Source organism: Podarcis raffonei, chromosome 12 (assembly GCF_027172205.1).
Source record: "Podarcis raffonei isolate rPodRaf1 chromosome 12, rPodRaf1.pri, whole genome shotgun sequence".
Classification (NCBI taxonomy): Eukaryota; Metazoa; Chordata; class Lepidosauria; order Squamata; family Lacertidae; genus Podarcis; species Podarcis raffonei.
This window is the reverse complement of record NC_070613.1, coordinates 11896277-11917320: the sequence shown is the minus strand read 5'-3', so window position 1 is coordinate 11917320 and position 21044 is coordinate 11896277. Positions and strand designations below refer to the sequence as shown.

Here is a 21044-nt window from a genome sequence, read left to right as displayed (position 1 = left end):
TCAGAATTTGACACGTCATAATATAAAGCAGCAACAGTGAAAGGCCAAGCCATTCAGTTCAAAAACCTGCTTGACATTTCTATAATGGCTTTCCCAGTGACAGTTCGCTATAGATCTTTTTCAGTGCTTGACCAACCTTTGGTCTTTTCAACCTGAACGAAAACTCAGTCAATGAATCCCATTCTGCTAAACCCGCCATACACATGACTCCATTCTCTCCAGCCAGACACAAGAGCCATAGCCATGTGTAACTTTCCCCACCATTTCTTAATAAAAGGAACCCACATTAGAATGCAGTGAAATGAAGAGAAAGGACAGGTGGGATTTGAGATATTCCTGTAGGCTGTATTGCTTTCTCTTTAAATTGTCTGCCCTCACCCCAGCTGCTTTTCTCTTTGCAGAGAGAGAGAGAGAGAGAGAGAGAGAGAGAGAGAGAGAGAGAAGGTTCAGGTGCCTGTCTCATTTCCATCACCACTGCTTTGTGGCTCAGATTTCCCCACTGAAAGACCGAGTGGTTTATATATTTCTTTCTAAAAAAATTTATTAGTTTCCCACAAAAAATTTTAAACACACAAACAAACAAACAAACAAAAATCCTAATCTTGTTAAAACTAAACTTATTAACATTGTTGTTAAGCGACTTCCTTGTATCCCCTTGGTTGAATTTCAGTGTATATCATTTTAATGGTTTTCCAAAACCTATATTCTCATAAAATTAACTTAGTCACTTAACATCTTTCTTGCTTGCCCATTTGGCATTGCAACATGTTAATTTAACACATTACATATTTAAATCCTAAGCCTATCTGATATTTGCAAGCTTTTCCAATTAGTCAACTGAGTGGTTTATAGCTGCTCTTCCTGGAGTGGCAACAAAGCACATGTGGACAGAGCTTCTGGCTCAAAAGTAGGACTCAGGAATGGGAGGCCTGATGATGCCCATCTGGGTATCTGCCAGGAGGCATGACTGCCCCTGTTAACAGGGGTGATGGGACGGTCTGGGGTTGTGGGTGGGGGGTCAGCCAAGTTACGGTACGTCAGGTCCCCTGAATCTGCAGCCTCCTAAGCAAAGCATCTTCCCAATCTAACAGTCTCAGGTTGGTTCTCCATGTCTGCTAATTCCCCTCAAACAGTAGATTCCACTGAAACTTTAGAAAAGCAAGAAGAGCTCTCTCTGAGTGTTAACTAGATGATAATTAACTGTTGTTGTTTCCTGCTAAGAAGTCACAGAAATGGAGGCTTTGCTGAGTGATATCAACTCGGACTCCATGTGCCTTTTGAATATACAGAAATACATGAGTACGAGAATCACTCGAGAACCTTTGCATCTTGTATAATCCTTCTCTGTATGAAACCAGTGCGTGAAAAGCGGGAGTATTTTTTCAACTTATGGAAGAAATCCATTAAAATAAAAATAGGGGAAAAAAACAAACTATTGTTGTTCCCTGCTAGCTAACATGTGAGTGAGGTGACAAAGGTATTTGGTTGCAAATCTCCATTTTGAAGGGAGAAGCCTTTGTGTCTTTTGTCTCAAGACTGCCTAGAGTGAAGATGTAAATAAAGCTCCCAAAGAAAACAGCTCCAGGTGAAATGGATACTGTTAGAGAGAGACCTTTGCTTATAGGTCTATTTGGATTATTTCATATTTTGCAAGATGCCGAGCCTGTGCTAGACAGCACAAGACACTATATGGATATTTTTGATGTAAAGTTGATGTTGTGAAGAAAGTTGTGCAAGTAAAACTTTGAATAATATTTTTATGGGTCTGGTAAATTTCTTCTAAAAGGAGTCAGTTTTTATTCTTCAAAAACTGTGCAATATTAATATCTGCAATAATAAATAGCGAGAGGGGGCATAGCTCAGTGACAGACCATGTGCATTGCATGCAGAAGGTCCTAGGTGCTGTTCCTGCCATCTTCAGTTGGAAAGTCATGGGAACAGCATCTTCAGATCTTGGAGAGCAGTTGCCAGTTCCTAGAGGAACTAAATCCACCCCCTAAACCGGGAAGAAGAGCAGCAAATATTGCAACATTGCACACATCGCAGTATCAGTGTAGCGGCAACTGCCTCCTTCCCATGCATCTCAAAGTCCCTTACCTTTTTTAAAAAAACCTTCTCTCATCTTGCTATCATCTTCCTACGTGTTTCTGGTAAGTTTTCTTTTTTAAAAAAAAAAAATTAAAAATCCTGCGAGAATTACAAATAGCTCCCGTTTTCTATGGCGTGACAATAATATATCCCCCTCTCCCTGCTCTGATCTGCCAGCTATTCAGATGAGTCACTTTGTGAAACCTTGCTCAGAAAGCAGGGAAGTGAAACAAAAGGGGTGGTGGGAAAGGTATTTGAAACAGAAGTGGTGCAAGAGGTAACAGAAGTTATTTTCATATATGGTTATAAGACTCACCACTTATCCATTTAGCCTCTGGGTCATGAATTTTGAAATCTTCGCTGAACAGATCTTCCACTGTAATCTTCTTCTTTTGAGACTGGCTATTATCTTCGACTGTAAAACATCCAGAAGGGGGGAAAGAAGAAAAATGCCCATCCATTACTGCTAATTTGCAATTTTATCTGCACATTCAGCAAATGAGACCAGTTATCTCTTTTCATTTTGAACTGACCGATATTTGGGAATATGTGCATGAGAAGCATGGTAGACTTCTACGCCAGAGTAAAAGTTGGTCCTGTGGATTGTGGTCCAGTTCAAGTTGGAAATGGCCTAAGTGTGCATGGAAGCGAAAGCTCCTCTTGCACTGATCCAGCACAGTAGGCGGCATGTGAAGCAATAGTGGAAACAGTGCGAGTATCGTGCCCTATGTCTCTCCTGTCCCCAGATGCAGCTGCCCACGTGTTTAATATGGGGTGGAAAAAGAATTTATAAAGTAGAATCATGGCGTTGGAAAAGACCCTGAGGAACATCTCAGCCACCTTCCTACAATGCAGGAATATGCAGCTGTCCCTTACAGGGATCTAACCTGCAACCTTGGTGTTATCAGCATCACACTCCAACCAACTGGGCTATCCAGCAGGTTTTAAACCATAAATCATAGTAGCAATAATTCATTCTTGGAAACCATCTTGGAAAAGTTATCCTGAACTAGCCTTCTTCAGCTTGGTGTCTTCCAGATGTTTGATGCAACCAGTATCATCTGCCCCAGCCAGAGAGGCTGATGGGAGTTGTGATCCAAAACATCTGGAAGGCACCAGGTTGGGGAAGGATATCCTACTCCAAATAGATTTTAGACAAGTGAACACCAAGGTAGCTTCTGGTATGGGATACTCCATCTTAGGAGAGAGGGTTGCATTAAACTGTGGCTTGGGGCTTTTAAGTAGCTCAAGAAGCCACACTGAACAAATGAAGTGTTGAAGAGCCAGAGGTTTCTTTGAGGTTGTTGCCATATGGTGAAAAGGCCCCCATTCATTTCAAACATCAGCCGTGCAGCTGATTGCACTTATGAACAGGGATGCAATGAGTTATAAATATTAATAATCAGTTTTATTTTGGGCAAATGCTTCAAGGGGTAGTTCAGGTTTTATCTCATAATGTGATAGCATTACAATTTTCCTCCCCCAGATGCATGTTTTCTGATTAAATATACATTAGCTACAGCCATGGCAATTATCCTTTTTTATGTTAACACCATGCAACTATATATTTTGAATTCCTGCATTTTTATTGCACAGGGACTCATTTTTGAAAGCAAAAAATGGCACCACGCATGATTTCTACCAAATGATTTCTAATGAATGTTCACATTCATTAAGGACAGGTCAACAGAAGAGAGAGAGAAAAATCAATTAACACTTTTGACCGTCAAACCACAAATTACATGCCCGGAATTCTGAAGTGTACAGATGCTGTCACAGCAAAATGGTAGGGAGGATGACCTAGCACAGTTTACACTCCCTGATTAATCCCTGAAGCTTCTAGTTTGTTTGCCACTACTTAATAATTCGTCCAGCACAAACTCTGATGATTTCCCTCTTGTGGTTGCATAGCATATTTACACAATAAGCCAATGATGTCACTGTAGATTTCTAATGAACAACAACAAAAAGCATCACTCCCCATTCCAAGTCCATTTCCTGGACTGCAGTCGAAAGAAGTGTCCAGGTGGAAATCGGCTAAATGTCTGGGAAAATCTGGATGTATGGCAGCTGATGTCGGTAGTGTCGTTTTTGCCAATGTTCCTCAAAAATGTCAAATTTCTTTGCCTAACAACTTTCGGCAAAACTAAAAAAACCAACAGCAACAACTCAACAACTTTTCTGTCTAGATTTTCACTTTTTGAAATATGGTAACCCTAGGATAATACTTCAGTGGCCTAATAACATGGATTCAGCAACCCTTTCTGGCTGAGTGCCAATTCTGATGACTGGCCTCCATGGGGATCCTGTGAAATAATTCACAGATAGTCTACATAGACTACAACTGGCATAATTCCTGAGCACTGGCCCTGCTCATTTGTGGCTGGAGCTGACATCTGGGCAGCCACAGGTTCCTTGAACCAATTTAAATGTTTTCTCCAGCTGCACAGGACCCTCTAGCAGATAACCAGTTCCTGCACAGGACCCCTGGCTCCTGTATCATTTCCACATCAGAGAGACCTACTTTAGGCCCATATATGCTAAGTGAGACCCATTTCTAATTTTGTAATTGCATATACTGGTTCTCTCTCCTGCTGCTCACATCCTTTCAATTTTTCCTCTTTTTAAAAATAAAAAGTGCTAATTGCACCACCTCTGCAACCCAACTTAAACTGGGCATTAGCCAAGCTGTGGATTTCAGTGCATTATCTACACACAAGTGGTGGATTTAGGGCTGTGTAAGCAGTGTGCATGGGCAAGAGGCTGAGCTGAGGAGGGCATCTTCTCAAAGCAAGAAGCTGGGTTTGGGGAAGGAGATGTGAGGCATCCTAGAGTTCTCCTGCCTCCTTTCCAAGCCTAGTTAGTTCTTTGGGAAGGAGATGGGAGGGCTCTAGGACCCTGGCAGAGCCTTGCACCTCTTCCCCGGCTTTGGCAGCATGAGGCATCAGATTTTGGCCTCCCAGAGGGCGCCTATTATTATTATTATTATTATTATTATTATTATTATTATTATACTGCCCTATACCCAGGAGTCTGAGGGAGGTTCACAGAATAAAACCCAAGAAAACCCAAGAAAAAACCCCAAAATATTACCCAAGTCCGCCACTGTACACACCCTAATACTGACATTTTCTTGTCTGGGAGCTTCATTAAAATTAAAACTAAGCTGAAATTTCTCCAAAGACATTTTTTCCTCTAAGAAAATTTATGAGAATTGTTTTCCTCCCTCAACAAATAAGACTGCAACTTTACAGAATTTTCTCCAGATATTTACCACTTTTTTTTTAAGCAGGGACCATTTTTGCCCCATTCTAGGACAATGCCAGGTCTAGAGCACTGTCCAAGATGGAAAATGGTGATCATGGTGCCAACAGTTTTTTATGTATCTTTCCAATATATTTTAATGTTTTTATATTATGTTATCTTTTGCAAACTGTATTTAATGAATGGGGGGCGGGGAGAGGCCTAAGTTGGGGCAGAGCAGCTATGCTCTTGCCATTGCAAATCACGCAAGCACAACACTGAGAAAAAAGTTGGAGAATTACTCAAACCCTATTTAGCAAAATGGTTCCCCCATCCACGAGTTCTCTGTACTAAAACAGAGTGTAAAATTTCGAGAGGACATTTGCACACAGCTCTAAATTGGAACCAATGGAACAGATTCCAAGCCAATGCATTTAGAATCAGGGTGTTTATATCTAAGCACATCAGAGAAGCCTTGCAGCACTAAACATCTTTCCCATTGTTTAGTGCTAACTTGTTATGCAGGCTAAACACATCCCTGTTTAGAGATGCCATAAACAGACTCCATTGAGCCAATTAATGGAGGAGAAAATGGCTTTTTACTTCACTGGTCCCAAGGTACTTCAGCCACTTAAGATCTAGCCATGAAGCATGCATTATTTCGGTAACAGGCACACAAACCACCACTTGCAACATGATAATGGTTTAGTCCTAAGACTTAGTGTGCCAGTGCAGAAACGCTTGGGAGAGTGGGATAGAATCACAGAATTGCAGAGTTGGAAGGGACTCCGATTAACAGCGTGATGCCATAACTTCATGAGATTGAAATAAAAGGGCAGCATGTCTAAGATTGTGCCTGTGAGGCAAGGAGACCGCAGTTCAAATCTCTCAGCTCGTTTGCTACAGCTGACAGTGCCGGGGAACAATGTTGAGGGTTACAACCCAACTTCAGGAAAGTGGAACCTATAGCCCTGCAGATGTTCATGGGCCACAGTTCTCATGTCTGGGGCTAACATCTGAAGAGCCACAGGTTCTCTGCCTGGAATGTTTTTCTAGTTAGGGCAGACATTACTTTTGCATGGGACAATTCTGAAGACATGTCATCAGATTAGATAGTTCTTCATTCTGTTTCCCCTTCCTTTTCCCCCACTCCTTGATTGTTAGAACAAGGAACATTCTCTTACCCCTCTCCCATGAAATCTCTATGTTATTTTTCTGCCTTGTTCTGCTTTTGATCTTAGGTTTAAAATGGAGTTTTTCTAGCATTAAAGAAAATTATTTGTTGGCAAATGGTTATCTCCACAGCCTTTCTCTTACGTACAGCAGAAAACTGTGGTCTTATGGGATCACCCAGCCTAACCTTCTTGCCTTTTTCACTTAACTTTCCAGGGAAGAACATCTTTCCTAAGGAATTACTTGAGCTGAACGAGTTAATTTATCAATGTAGCTGAAGTCTGATAAGGGCGTCACTCTTTCTTTTCCTGACAAGGCACCTATGCCTCCAAACTAGGGGTGAGGGACAACTGTCAACCTGAGGGCCACATTCTATTCTTGGCAACCTTATGCCAGTGGTTGGCAGGGTCAACATCAAAAGTTGGCAGAGAATGAATGTGCATTTAACCTTCGTACAGTATGCTTGTTTGTACACAACCACACCCACCCACCCCTCTTTAGCATCCATTCAGGCAAGAAAGAGGCATTATCAGAGTTGAAGGACACATTCCAACCAGGCAAAAATACTGAAGGAGGGCTCATGAGAGATGTGGTCTTGGGAAAGGGTAAGGGTGTGCGTAATGCCCCAACAAGCAGACAGAGAGGTGCTGAAGGTTGCATTTGATCCCTGGGTTTGAGGTTCCTCAACTAACATCTGCTTGAGAGACAGCAACTCAAGGAGAAAACTTCATCCCTTGAATTTCTCTCTGCCATGTAGCTGTTGGGTAGCTGCCTTTTTTCTGGGCAGTGCATAATACGTTGTCTTAGAGAAATAATTGAGCAAGAAAGCCCCTAAACACAGCAGCTCTTTCTTACCATCTAGAGGGCCCTCCTGCCCCAGTAAGACCATTAAATCCTAGTCTAAAATTACCTAACTGCATCACTGTTCCATGTTCGGTATCATTAAAAAACATAGCGAAGCACACCCCTGCTTTCAAGATTAAAAGAGCGGGGGAGAGATTTTCTCCATCTGATTGATCTATCCGTCAAGTTCAGTTTAATCAGGCCCCTGCCTTTTTAAAATGCATTTCCAAAGACACTGAAATTACAACAACAGCAGCAACTAAAACTAAAGGTTATATAAATACCTGGTGTCAGCAAGATAACTGAAGTGACAATCAAGGAGCAGATAACCAGAATAACAAGTAACGCAATTGCAATTCCTTTCCAGTTCCTTTGTGGAGGGTTGCTCCCCACCAGCTCCTGCAAACAGCAAAAGAAAAAGGGGAACGGTTAAGCAGAGGCCATGAGCAACAAATGCATCCAAACACGATGTAAGGTGAATCTAGTCAATTAGCAATTAGGTTCAGTAGCCATAGTGGCAGCTGTAAGCTTGCTTGTTGCAGATGCAAAGATATATTTGCGTAAGTAACTAGGAGAGCAAAGCAAACCGAATTGCAATAATGAGAGATTTGGTGATTTTAACCATTGGTGGTTCAAATCTGCTGTACAAGGACCAGCAAGCAGGGGCTTTGGACCACCTGTCTGCCATTGACTGAGCTGCTCTGATGTCACAATGAGACTTTAGTTTTATGAATAATAGTTTAGGATCCACTTACATAGTACCTTATCCCTCCACCTTGGAGAACCCTTTATTGCAGGGGTGAGGGTCCTGTGGCCCTCCAGAGATTATTGAACTACGGTTCCCATCAACCCCAGTCAGTGTGGCAAGTGGTCAGTGATAGGAGATGAAGTTCAACAACATTGAAAGCAGGCTTCCTCAACCTCGGCCCTCCAGACGTTTTGAGACTACAATTCCCATCACCCCTGGCCACTGGTCCTGCTAGCTAGGGATCATGGGAGTTTTAGGCCAAAAACATCTGGAGGGCCGAGGTTGAGGAAGCCAGCATAATGGAGGCCTCCATTATTTATACTATCTCCTACTCTGTTGCTTTGGTTTGGGTGGCAGGCAGCAGAGGAAGATTTTGAAAAAAGCAAATAATTTTCTGAAAAAGGAAAATAAGAGGAAGAATGAGTTGGGAAATTTCATACTTTTTTTAAAAAAAAGGAAACCCTCAAAGCAACAAAATTAAGGGGAAATGATCAGCAACATGCATTTATATATGCAAATTCTATGCACTGTGGTAAAGGCATTTTGAAAATTGTAATAGATTCACCCTTCCCCTACCCTTGAGAGGCAAAGAACAACTACTATCTTAATCTCGCAGCAAAGGGCATGGAGATTTAGTGATTTCCCTAATGCGTGCCAATGTTAGCCAAAGAGTCAGGAAAACAATGTGGGTTTTGTTATCTCTGTTCACAGCCAACCCTTCCTTTCAACATTAAAAAACAACAACCCAATAGAGGTCAAAAAGGAGAGGGGGAATCAGAGAGGCAGCTGGTGCCAATGTGAGTAGGCTGCCAAAGCCTAAATCAACTTCTCAAATAATCAAAAAACCCTTTAGACCCAAATGCATGCATGCTGTTGTTTTTGGTTCTTTAAAACTAGCAGAAAATCTAAAAGAGAAGGGCAGAAACCATTAGATGCAGCGACTCCTCCCAGCCAGGGACAAAGGCAATGTTGCAGCCCCGTGATCAAGAGAGGGCAATGCTTAATCAGCTGTGAGTTGGCTCACCTGCACTGATGGTTGCCTATTACTGAGACATCAAAGAGGGTGGTTAGGGTGACTTTCAGACAAACTGAAGAAAAATAGGCAATCCAAAACAACCCTTTTAACTGCTACACAATGAGACAGCAACACCAGATCTAACACAGCTTCATTAATGTGTGATCCTGAAATTCTGGATTCCCTCCAAACAGATGCCAAAGTTTTGTGCTAGTTTTGTGCCATGAACCCCGTGTTTTGTGCTGCCCCCCAAGTTATTGATGCAGCAAACCAGAGTCACAAGCTAATGCCCAAAAGTCCAATCTTGTCTGATAAGACTCCAGACTGTTGCCAAAGTTTTGTGCTAGTTTTGTGCCACAAACCTCACGTTTTGTGTCACCCCCCAAACTGACAAACAGGGAGCCATAGGTGTAGCCCCAAACCCAACATTGCCCAATTGACTCCAAACTGGTGCCAGGGTTTTGTGCTAGTTTTATCCCTATTTGGTTTTTATTGAATCAAAGGCGATCCAACACATTTTAGTGCCATAATAATAATAATAATATCCAGAGGGCAATGGCACTGTCTTCCCAATGGTAATAAAAATACAACAATCAACTAAATAATTGTAATTTTCTACATTTAGGGGGGGAACTTTCAACATGTGGAATGGTAGGCCTCATTTTATGTGAGGTAATTGACAAAGATAAACATAAGGCCATGTTACAAGGCCATGAAATAAATACAAAAAAGTTCTGGACTCAGGAGCGCTTCATTTTATGTACTCAGAAGAACAAGGAACAGGAAACACACCTGGGCCCAAGTAGGTAACCAGCATTTGCGAACCTGACTTTGGGAGCTAGTTGACTAATAGCCTCTGTTTTACACAGCCACATTCCTTATAAGGAGAGAACTGCACACGGTGCATCATCTGTAGTCATGTGCAAGGTTTCCAAAATGAATGGTGGTGAGTGGGGCCCATTGGGACTGATATGGCAGAAGGCAAGGAGCCCAACAGCAGGGAGCACTAGAGGCAAGTACTTCTAGTTTTGTCCCCCTCCTCCCCCACTCTGCTGAGCTCTACAATACTGAGTCCGATGAGGGGGAAGCTGTCAGGCAGGGCCATCACCCCCTTGGCCTGGTTCTAAGTACTGTATGGAAGAAGGCAGTTGTGGGCTGGCTGAAGGCAAACTCAGCTTGGTGGGCCAGTGCCCTATTCACCGCTAATGAACCACCCTCCACTGAAATTGAAAGGGGGAAGAAGTGGGTGGATCAGGATCATCAAATGGAGGCAGTGGAGTTCAACCCTTTTCTACCCACTGTGACTGAGAAGAAAATATCCCAAAGAGGGAAGCTCCAGGTAGCACTAATGGGAGTTTGCCTGCCCTGGGCTAAGAGCATCTGAAGGCTAAGAGCATCTATATCTATATCTATCTATCTATCTATATGTAATCTAAAGCCATTTATGTAGGAAAGGGTTAAAACCCACCCACATGTAACATGCTGTGGACCTTATCCCACCCTTACCTGATATTTATCATTTTCAAAACAGGCACTCAACTACAGGTGATAGCATTTAGCTTCACAGGTAGTTTCTTCCTGATATTCCACTTGAGTTAAGAAATTCATCTGGATATTTCAGAGTAGCCTAGATCATCACAATAGCAGCAGTAGAAACAGAAATAGTGATACTATACTAAGCACCTAACGCTATAATTCAACCAGCCTTGATAGATGCTCAGATACTATTACTATTATTATTTTATAGGGTGGGGGGACCTCACAGGGTGAATGAAGTAATATTAAATGTACATCTAGTTTACATATAAATCTAGAAATGCATGCTGTTATACATAAGTAAGTCTTGCAGAAGCCAGATCGATGCTCAGTAATATATTTGTTGGGGGGGGGAGTCTTGGGGAAAAGATTATAATCAAGCTCTACTAAGAAATATTTGGCCGAGCTGCTTTAAACTGCACAGCTCAGATTATTTTTCCATCTGCCCTATGTGAATGCTGAAAAGATACACCATAAATCCCCCTTTTATGTTCTATGGGCCATTTGCCATGGGTGGAGATGGTAACAGAACATTATAAAACCAACAGTGCATATATTTGGAGCTGGAGTCTAATCATTTCTGCTGCCTGTAGGAACATCCTAGAAGGTAGGGAAGGATGCTTAAAATAATTTCCATGTCTCAAGAATTCTTTCGAAGATTTATGGCTTCCATCTCAATTTCATGATTACCAATGGTTAATTCATTATATCATGCCCTCATCCACTCTCCAACTTCTTGAGAATTGATGTGCCCCTCTCTCATTAGGGATTCTTTGATCTAGGTTGAATAAGTCCAGCAATAATTCAATTCTGGCCTCCTTTTAAACATCTAGGGAGCAGGGTTATACATTGATGGTTCCATCATGGAGTGCATAGGAGGGAACTGTTTCTTTGGAAAGCCTGACCACCTCAGTTTACATAGAATCACAGAATTGTAAAAAGTTCCCATCATAAACATCTCTAAGAATTTCTAGCATTGCCTACTTCCCAATCTGTAAAATGTCCATGTTTGTGGAAATCCATGGAAGATAAGGGTATCCATGGTTACTCATCGTGATGGCTACATTGCCTCCAGGCTCAGTTGCAGGGAATCATGAACAGGAGACAGGCACTGCAATGTGTCTCTGAATACCAATCACTGAGGAACATGAATAGCAAGAGAGCCGTTGTACCCATGTGCTGCTTGCAAGCTTCACAGAGGCATCTGGCTGGGCACTGTGAGAACAGAATGCTGGATCTGATAGCCCTTTGTTCTGACCCAGCAGGGCTCTTAATGTAAGGTTACCAGATTTTTTTCGAAGAATCCGGGGACACTTTTAAAAAAAAAGAGAGAGAGAGAAAAGTTATTTAAAAAGTTGTTTTTTTAAAAAATAAAGAAGTAATATCTTCTCTTCAGTGGTCTCCTCTGTCACACGGCCTTCCTCTGGGCCCCGGCCTGCTCTCTTGGAGTGCTAGCCGGCGTGGAATAGGCTCAGGTCGGACCTGGGCTCAGCCATGTGTCCTTGCCGTCCTGGTGCTCTCCTACCTCTCCTCCTCAGCGGCGGCAGCGGTGCCTCTTTTTTCTCCTTCCTCTTTCTCTCTCTTCCTTCTCCTTCTCCTCTCCTCCTTCTCCCTGTGTCGGCTCTGGGGTTTTCCTGGCCCCGGAGCGCTGCTGGGCAGTTGGCCGGGTGGCCAGGTGCTCTCGCTCCTGACTCGATTTGGGTCGCATTGGGAGGGTGTCGGTGGTTCCCCCAGTTGACGTGCCAGGCGTCTCCGGTTCCCCCTTGGCAGTGGCGGCGGCGGCGGCAGCAGCAGTCTCGCCAGCCTGGTAGCGCAGTTGGCTATGGCTGGTTTCAGGAGCTGCTCGCTGCTGTGGCACCCACCATTTTGCTTCGCCCGAAGTCCCCATATGATGTGTCGTGTGCCGTTGAACCAGTGACGCAGCATTCATTCCCTACCAATAAATCTACAATACTTACAATATAAATCCAGGGACATTAAATGAAATCCGGGGACATTCCAGGGATGGATTTTGTCCGGGGACAGATTTGTAAATCCGGGGACTGTCCCAGAGAAGCGGGGACATCTGGTAACCATATCTTAATGGCTCTTTACACTCATGCAGCATTTGGATCTCACAGCCGGGGCTGCTTAGGTCAGACTTGAAGGAGCTTAGCATGCTCTCCATGCACCTCAGGACTGCAACGCAAGCCATGAACTGCATACACAGTGAGTGCAAGGTGGGTATGGTATGGTGGAGATTATTTATAGACTGCTTTTTAGCCCAAAGTGACAAATGACACTGCTCCCCTTGTAAATCTCTCCTTGACAGATGCATAGTACTGCTGCTTTGAATATCGCCTCAGGTCCACACACCCATTTTCAAGGCCTGCTGCCTCAAGAGCATCTTCCAAGTGGGCGTCACCCGAAAAGAAATAATCAGAAGTCTGGTCCATCTCCCCCAGGTTCCTCCCACTGGCCCTAAGGTGGGCCTTTGGTCTGATCTGGAAGGATGCTTTGTAGTAGCAGTCAGTGGGACGGGGTGAGACTTACAGTGGTACCTCGCTTCAGGTTACAGACTCCGCTAACTCAGAAATAGTACCTCAGGTTAAGAACTTTGCTTCAGGATGAGAACAGAAATTGCGTGGCGGCAGCGGGAGGCCCCATTAGCTAAAGTGGTACCTCAGGTTAAGAACAGTTTCAGGTTAAGAATGGACCTCCAGAACGAATTAAGTTCTTAACCCGAGGTACCACTGTACTTGGTTTCCCAGTGCTGGAGTCACTGCTGGTTACTGAGAGGGAGAGTGGTAGGGAAGGAGAGAGGCAGAGTGTGGGGCAGTTTAAGTACAGTGGTGCAGCCACACCAACGTTCCCGGTGTTGCCCCCACACCCCACCGACCTCCCCTCCACCTCCACCCTCTTCCTCTTGGTAACCAGCAGATATTCTGGTATTGGGAAGACACATCAGCCCAACCCAACCTCACTGCTGACTACTACTGTTCCTGTGTAACATTTAGAGCACACAATATTCCCCTTACATGCATTTCCGGAGGCAGAATCAGAAGTACTACCTCCCTGCCTGAACAAAATTTTTTATCAGAATGGAAAAATGAAGTACTTAGTTAGACACTCTTTGGGGAAAGGAAGCGAAAGAATCAAACATCAGCATTCAGATAGATTTTTGCTAGGAATTTCTACAGTACATCTCAGTGCATTAAAAGACTTGTTAATACTTCTTTATTGTAGTTTATTTTTTGGTAAGGAAAGTGAGTTGCTGGTATTCCTATCTTGCTGGTAGTGCCGGGAGTGCCAGCACAAAATGGCTGCCATCGGCAGCAAACCAAGAAGAGGGGCCAGCTTTTTTCATTTTCTCCTGACCTCAGGCCCATGGGGTAGCTTTGTTTTGCTTGATTTCCAAGGCCACACCATGTACATTGTGGATGACAGGAGTATGAATCTGGGTTTCTCGCATCCAAGCTGAACGCTACAACACCCCCTACAACGTACGACCCTAAAAATAAAAGTTACAAGTTAATAAATTTCTCTGCCACAGCTGCACTAAGGGGAACTGAGAACCTGAGGGTAATTGGGTTCATGGCCGCGAATAAAGTATTTATAGGTGGCCTGATTTAAAGGCATTCAAAGTCAGTGGAAGTTTCCTGGGCACTGTGACAAGCTGTGAGATTTTATAAAATATATTAAAACGGACGATTCCAAGGCCCGATATTCTTACAAATCTGTTGTGCCTAGGGCACTTTTAATGTATTTGTTTGAGAGCTGATCTGGATCTCAGGCTTCATTTGTACAGAAGTTTCTAGTCCTCACGTATATGGGGGGCAATTATGGAGAATAGTGGTAGCAAGCAGGGAAATGCAAATGTTTAGGCCCAAGAATGAGAAAGCCAAAAAAAGGGACCCCATTGTTATTTTTCTTTACAATGTACTTCATGGCTCAACAACGCAGCACCCATAAGTGCACATGCAGTCAACAGATACATTCCCTGGCACCCATCTTAAACCCCACTTGCACTGCCCCCTCCATGCTGAAGTGGGGTTTAAACGAAGCCTTCTCTTGGAGGGTTTGTGTCTGTCATTTGCAGAGGTGCCCAGGACCCCAAAAGCTTGGCAACCCTTAATATGGGCAGTTACACTCTGTTGATCTAACTCTGACTGACCTGGTCCAGCCTTGTGCAGGGTCTCACCTGGCCAGACCAGAGCAGAGTGTTATAATCTGGAACAGAATTTAAGAAAGGGTCTTTCCAGCCCTTGTCCCCGCATAAAAAATCTGTTTGTGAGACCAAGCATGATATAATTTCCAACGTTGCTGTCATATTTAGTTGTCACTTTGCTGTCACTTCTAACATCCCACCAGGAAGAAATTTGTCACACTTGTTAGTTATGCAGATTTAGTACCACTTCGAACAGCTGGCTAGCAAAAGTTTTGTAGCAGGCTAAATGCTTCAAGAACTCAGCCCTCCCCAACCTTGGGTGAAGGTCATTAAAAAAAAACCTGTGCCAAAGATCACTGGGTTCGTGGTGGATAGCTCAATGAAAACATCGACCCAGTATGCAGCAGCTGTGAAAAAGCTGGATTCCATGCTAGGGATCATTAGGAAAGGAATAAAAAAATGACAATATTTGCAATGCCTTTATACAAATATAAAATGTGACCACCTTTGGATTACAGAGAATAATTCTAGTTGCAGAAAAGGGTCATCATAACTCTTAAGAGGCTAGAAAAGCACCCCTAAGAGGAAAGGTTGCCAAGTCTAGGATATTTAGGTTGGGGGGGGGATATGTAAGTGGGGTGGACATCAAAGAAATGCAAAACAAAAAAACGAAAAACAAACACCCACCCATGTGTGGAGAAAGTGGAAAGGGAAAAGCTTTGGAATAACCAGCCTCATATTACCAACATGCTTAAGTCTAATTAATGCATGAAGGAGTTAATACCATAAAATAAGCTGTCCTGCCAAACTTAGCTATGCCCACTTCCCTTACCTTGGGAGGAAATGGGTAATCAAACTTATTGTTTCCCCAGTCTACATGAGAAGCTTGATATGTGAAGAGGTTTGAGCTGGTTGCTCCAGCTCAGACTGCATGGCTCTCACAAGCCACACTTGAGTTCCTATTCCAATAATTTAGGAACTTTCACCAATGTAACTAAGCCAAGCATTACTGCCTATGTAACTTTTTCTGAATGCCGTATGGAAAAGCACATGAACCTTGCCTTTCGAGAGTTTGCAAGTAAACAATTTTTAACTTACCAAACGTGTGGTCTTTTTATATGCTAGGGAGGAGGAAAACTTTGGAACTCACTTTAAAGACCAAATTTTAAAGGTCTATCAGCCTATCTTTCCATACTTCACTTGTGCTGCATATTATTGACTTTAAATCTCTGCTGGGGTTCTGTCTTGGCACCCATGAATTCTCCTTTGTGTACCTATATTTTCCCTTGAACCAACAGAAGTTCCCCCCTACATGCTGCATAATTAAACTGGAATCTGTTGTCGCAAGACGTGGCGATGGCCACCAATTTAAGGATTAGACAGCTTCATGGAGACTAAGGATAATAATGGCTACTAGCCATGATGACTATATTTGTACAGAATCATAGAATTGCAGAATTGGAAGGGGCCACAAGGACCATCTAGTCTAGCCCCCTGCAATGCAGGAATATTTTGCCCAACATGGGGCTCAAACCCATCACCCTGAGTCTCATGTTTTAGCAACTGAGCTAGACTAGTTTCTACAAAATATATTCAGCATGCCCCTGAATGCTAGTTGCTGGGGAGTTAAGAGAGTGCTTTGGTCCTCATGTCCTGCTCGTGAGCTTCCCAGAGGTATCTGTCTGGTCACTGCAAAAAAGAAAGTTGTGGAACTGGACAGAACTTGGGTCTGATTCAGCCAGACTCTTGATAGACAGGCTTTCTGGGGAGTGGGGCTCCAACAGTGAGACTTAACCACGAGGAAGAGCTGTCATCCTTTATTGACTGCATCTAATTATACAAAACCTAAAGAAAGAAGGGCTAATTCTCCACCTTCTAATCTCAAGGAACCCACTTTGCTTTTATTATCAACGACACTGGAGTCCACACTGCTACTAATCCAAGGAAAAAAGCCCCCACACAAATTGGGTGTGCAAAGTTTCAGCTCTTAACAAAGCATCAGCAACACATATATACTGAGCAAGTGATCCTCTTAGACACTTGCTTTGTACTTTGTGTAATGCTGAATAATTAAAGCGAGGCCTAAATGGCCTTTGCGTATTAATCGAAACTGCGTTAAATCTTGCTGCACGGCTTCTCCGCTTTCTTTGTTGTTTGACTCATTTTCTCCTGCTTACATAATAGCTTCAAATTGGCCCAGAATTTGATGTGTAAAACAACCAGTTTCAAAGCTTGAGCACAGCTCTGTTACATCCATATGTAGCACTTTTTGAAAAAGAAGAAGAGAAAGTCAGATTTGTACCTATTAGTGTCTGCTTGCAAAACACCACATTACTCAACCTGCTCAGGTGTTAACTCCCTTCTGTCTGCATCACTTTCTAATACAGAGCCAGAAGCCTGTATTTTAATGTGATAGTGCCTGTTATCCGGATCCAAGATGGCACAGTTTCTGAATGTGAAAAGGATGATCGGATGGATGGAGTCTGGAACCCTTCCAGTGCAGGAGGCTGTCAGTGAAATCATTACTGGCATGTTTATCTCCAACCAGCCAAAAATCTGTCACCTAGATGGCCATAGGATACATCTCCAGCCAACTTCAGACAAATACTCTCCAATCACTGCTTCAATTTGCCCTTTAAATCATCTTGAAAATAAACAAAACATGCAGCTAAAACACACCTATTACCTACAACTAACCTCTCTCATTCCTTTTTAAACTTTTATTTTTTCGAAGAATCATATTTATATGCATATTAGTATCTCATCTCTGTTTATTATGGAATGTGGTTGCTGCTCTGCAAAGCATAAGATTGGGCCACAAATCAGTGATTCTCAAAGTCTTTGAGGGGCTTATGGGTGATTTGTGTGTTGCTCATTGAAAGCAAGCGTTGGGGGCAAAACCTCTGAAACAACAGCTAGATAAGTTTAACTCCTGTTTCTGCAAATTTATTTATTTGTTAAATTTCAACATAAACACCTATTTTCAACTATTGAGTTCTCAAAACAGTTTGCAACATATAATGATGATGATGATGTATTTTTTCCCATAGTATAACAAACAACAAATATGTATTTTGTATGCAGTTTGGTATTTAAAAAACAACAACCCAAAAAACAACAACTGAGCACCACAACGGAAAATTTGGAGAAACGCTAAATCCAATCCACACATTCATCCATGATATTTTAGTTTGACATTAGATTTTTTACTGATTTTTAAAATCTTTTCTGTATTTTATTCCTTGTACACTGCTCAGAGACACTTGTAGCTAAACAGTATACAAACTGTTTAAAGAAATAAGTGGGTCAGGTCAGTTTTTATCAGAATTTGCAAAGAACAAAGCCCTCAAGCTTCTTGCTAAGAAGTCAACTTAGTACAGAGTATTAACAAACCTCTGATGTATTCAAAGGATTTATGTAGGGGAAATATTTAATGAACAGCATTTGCATATCAAAACCAGTTAAAAAACTAGCAGTCCACTAGCAATCCCGTGGGAAAAAAAAATGATTTAAAAACAGAGGGTCTACCTATAGCACATCCGAGTGCTACTTCTGCTGCAGGTAAACTTGGCTGCACTCTTGTATCACTTGGCTGTCATATAAATATATACCGTATTTTTCCATCTATAAGATGCCCCCATGTATAAGACACCCCCTATTTTTGGGGACTCCGATTTAAGAAAATGGGGGAAAGATGGCCCCCGTGTATAAGATGCCCCCAAATTTTGGACACTATTTTTTAAGGGAAAAAACCTAGTCTTATAGATGGAAATATACAGTAAGCATCTATAACATTGTCCCAGTGAGGAGCAGCTACAGGTCATGCTGCAAATGGTAAGAAAAGATCTAAAATGGTGGGTTTTCAAACACTATCAAAGCAAAACCCTTAATTCAGAAAAAGCAGCTGGACTTCCGCAACGATAACTAGCAACCTGGCGCTTATCTCCGCGGTGCACCACTTGCAGGACATATAGATCAGAGCTTTAGATTCCATACATGCGCACAAACACCCCACCGGGCATCTTAGCGTAGCTGTGATGCACATAAACCTCTCCCCCCCCCAAGCACTGGTGCACATTTGCACTGGCAAAGTTCTTCTGCCCAGAATCGGACACTACTTTTGCTCGTTCCTTCACTGCAAGCAGCTCAACGGCAGCCATAGGACAGAGGGCTGTAAATGACTGACTGGTAAATGGCAGCCTCTTGGTTTTCTGACCTAGATTTAGGCACATCGAAGGAAGTGAGGAACATCAGTGCTCCCTGGAGCCACAGATGGCCTGAAAAATAATAAACAATCAAACGGGACCTGCAACAGAATGTTGCAGTGCAGAGTGCTCCTGCTCACTGTCAGCCACACCCTTTTTCAGGATACACTACTCAGGAGTAGCTGTGCATAAGGTGAGGAGAAGCCATTTGCCTCAGGCAGCGGATCCAGCCCTCTACCAACCTCACTGCTGCTTGTGCCACGCCCTTGCTGCTGCCGCTGTGTTGTGAGGGTAAAAAAAGGTAAAGAGGCAAAGGACCCCTGGACGGTTAAGTCCAGTCAAAGGCAGCTATGGGGTTGTGGCGCTCATCTCGCTTTCAGGCCGAGGGAGCTGGCGTTTGTCCTCAGACAGCTTTCTGGGTCATGTGGCCAGCATGACTAAACCGCTTCTGGCACAATGGGACACCGTGACGGAAACCAGAGCGCATGAAAACACCGTTTACCTTCCCGCCGCAGTGGGACCTATTTATCTACTTGCACTAGTGTGCTTTCGAACTGCTAAGTTGGCAGGAGCTGGGACAGAGCAATGGGAGCTCACTCCGTCATGGGGATTCAAACCACCAACCTTCTGATCAGCATGCCCAAGAGGCTCAGTGGTTTAGACCACAGTGTCACCTGCATCCTGCTGTTGTGAGGGTACAGTTGTTGTGATGGAGCACGGGCACAATGGCGGGGACCCATATCTGTGGAGTGTGTGTGTCTGGGTGTCAAAATGCCCTGACACCTTTCAATTTGCCCTATCACTGAATTTCCCATTCCCCCTCTTGCCACCTTCAACTATCAGTCAGCATTCTGTAGCCACTGAGTCCTTATTGGTCTGCTTTTGGAGTTCTTTTCTTAACATTTCTTTTAGGGGTTTCTCCGAACCTGCTGATGCCTCGCTCTTGTGAGTGGCTGGTGCTGTTATGACTGTAAAAGCGGCAGCACTCCTGCCTGAAGTCCAGAAGTAGAGGGGACGACAAGATTCTCCCCAACCTCTCAGTGAAACAGTGCAGTAAATGGATGACACCATGACTTACGCTCGTGACTGAATACTGGAAGGGGATTGGTTGGCACATGCAGCCCAATCAGGATTCACAGACACAAGGCTGAGACTCCCTTAGAAAGGTCTGTACCTAAGAGATCAAAATGATGAACTTTTTATACAGGAACAGAGGCCTTTTGTGGACTATTAATAAAAAATACTCTAGTCAAATGAAATCGCAGGCAGGAGTCAAGATAAAAGCAGTGGAAGAAAAATGATAAAATAACAGTAATAGAAAAACTTTTTGCAATAGGTAAAGATATAATGCGGTAGAAAAGGTTTCAGTCAAAACACCGTGGAGCTGGGGGTGGATAGTGAACTTGTGAAACAACGTAATTATTTGATATGAAGATTATTGTGAAAATGTTTGAAAATTACACACACACACACAACACATACAGCAAAGAAAAAAAGGAAAATAGAGTCTATACCTTCCTGTTCACTTGCTGAACTCTCTTCTAAGGGAGATTATCTGCATTTTAGAAACTATGTATATTAATAGCCCATTTCCCCCTCTCAAATCTAGAGCTCCCTCTTCATTTTATCTCCAAATAAATTGTTTTCACAGCTACCTTTCAGACAGAAATCTGCAGAGCCAGAAGCAACAGTGTGCTGATGCTAGGGAAGAGCTTATTGCGATGCACAGTGAAGATGGGATGCATAATGGGCCTCCGTTTTATTTCTGCAGGTTCGAAAAGTGCCTGTCAGAATCAAGGCAGGAATATTAAGAAGAGAGTCTGTGTTATTTTTTGCTATTTGCTTGCGACAATCATTACGCTGGTAGGCAGGTGGATAATGAATGCTGAAGAGGCCTGCCAGGGTCTGTGCACCTTTGCCCCAATCCGGCAAGGAAATGTCAAAAGTGCGAAGCTGTGTTCTGCACATGCAGTTGCTTAGAGATGCATACCTGCAGCTGATGACAAATGAGCATTTGTTCTCAGAGGTGACAGTGGTTTGAGAGGG

The 21044-nt window shown here is 43.1% G+C and overlaps 1 protein-coding gene across 6 annotated transcripts in view; it reads right to left on the bottom strand.

The window, feature by feature from the left end:
- DPP6 (dipeptidyl peptidase like 6) overlaps positions 1-21044 on the bottom strand; it is a 519694-nt gene that overhangs the window by 156895 nt on the left and 341755 nt on the right. For all 6 annotated transcript variants that reach the window (XM_053359654.1, XM_053359656.1, XM_053359653.1 and 3 more), the window contains exons 2-3: positions 7632-7746; positions 2405-2503 (exon numbers count right to left, since the gene is read on the bottom strand). In XM_053359654.1, coding sequence (XP_053215629.1) covers positions 2405-2503; positions 7632-7746 — 214 coding nt within the window. The remainder of the gene's footprint in view (positions 1-2404; positions 2504-7631; positions 7747-21044) is intronic.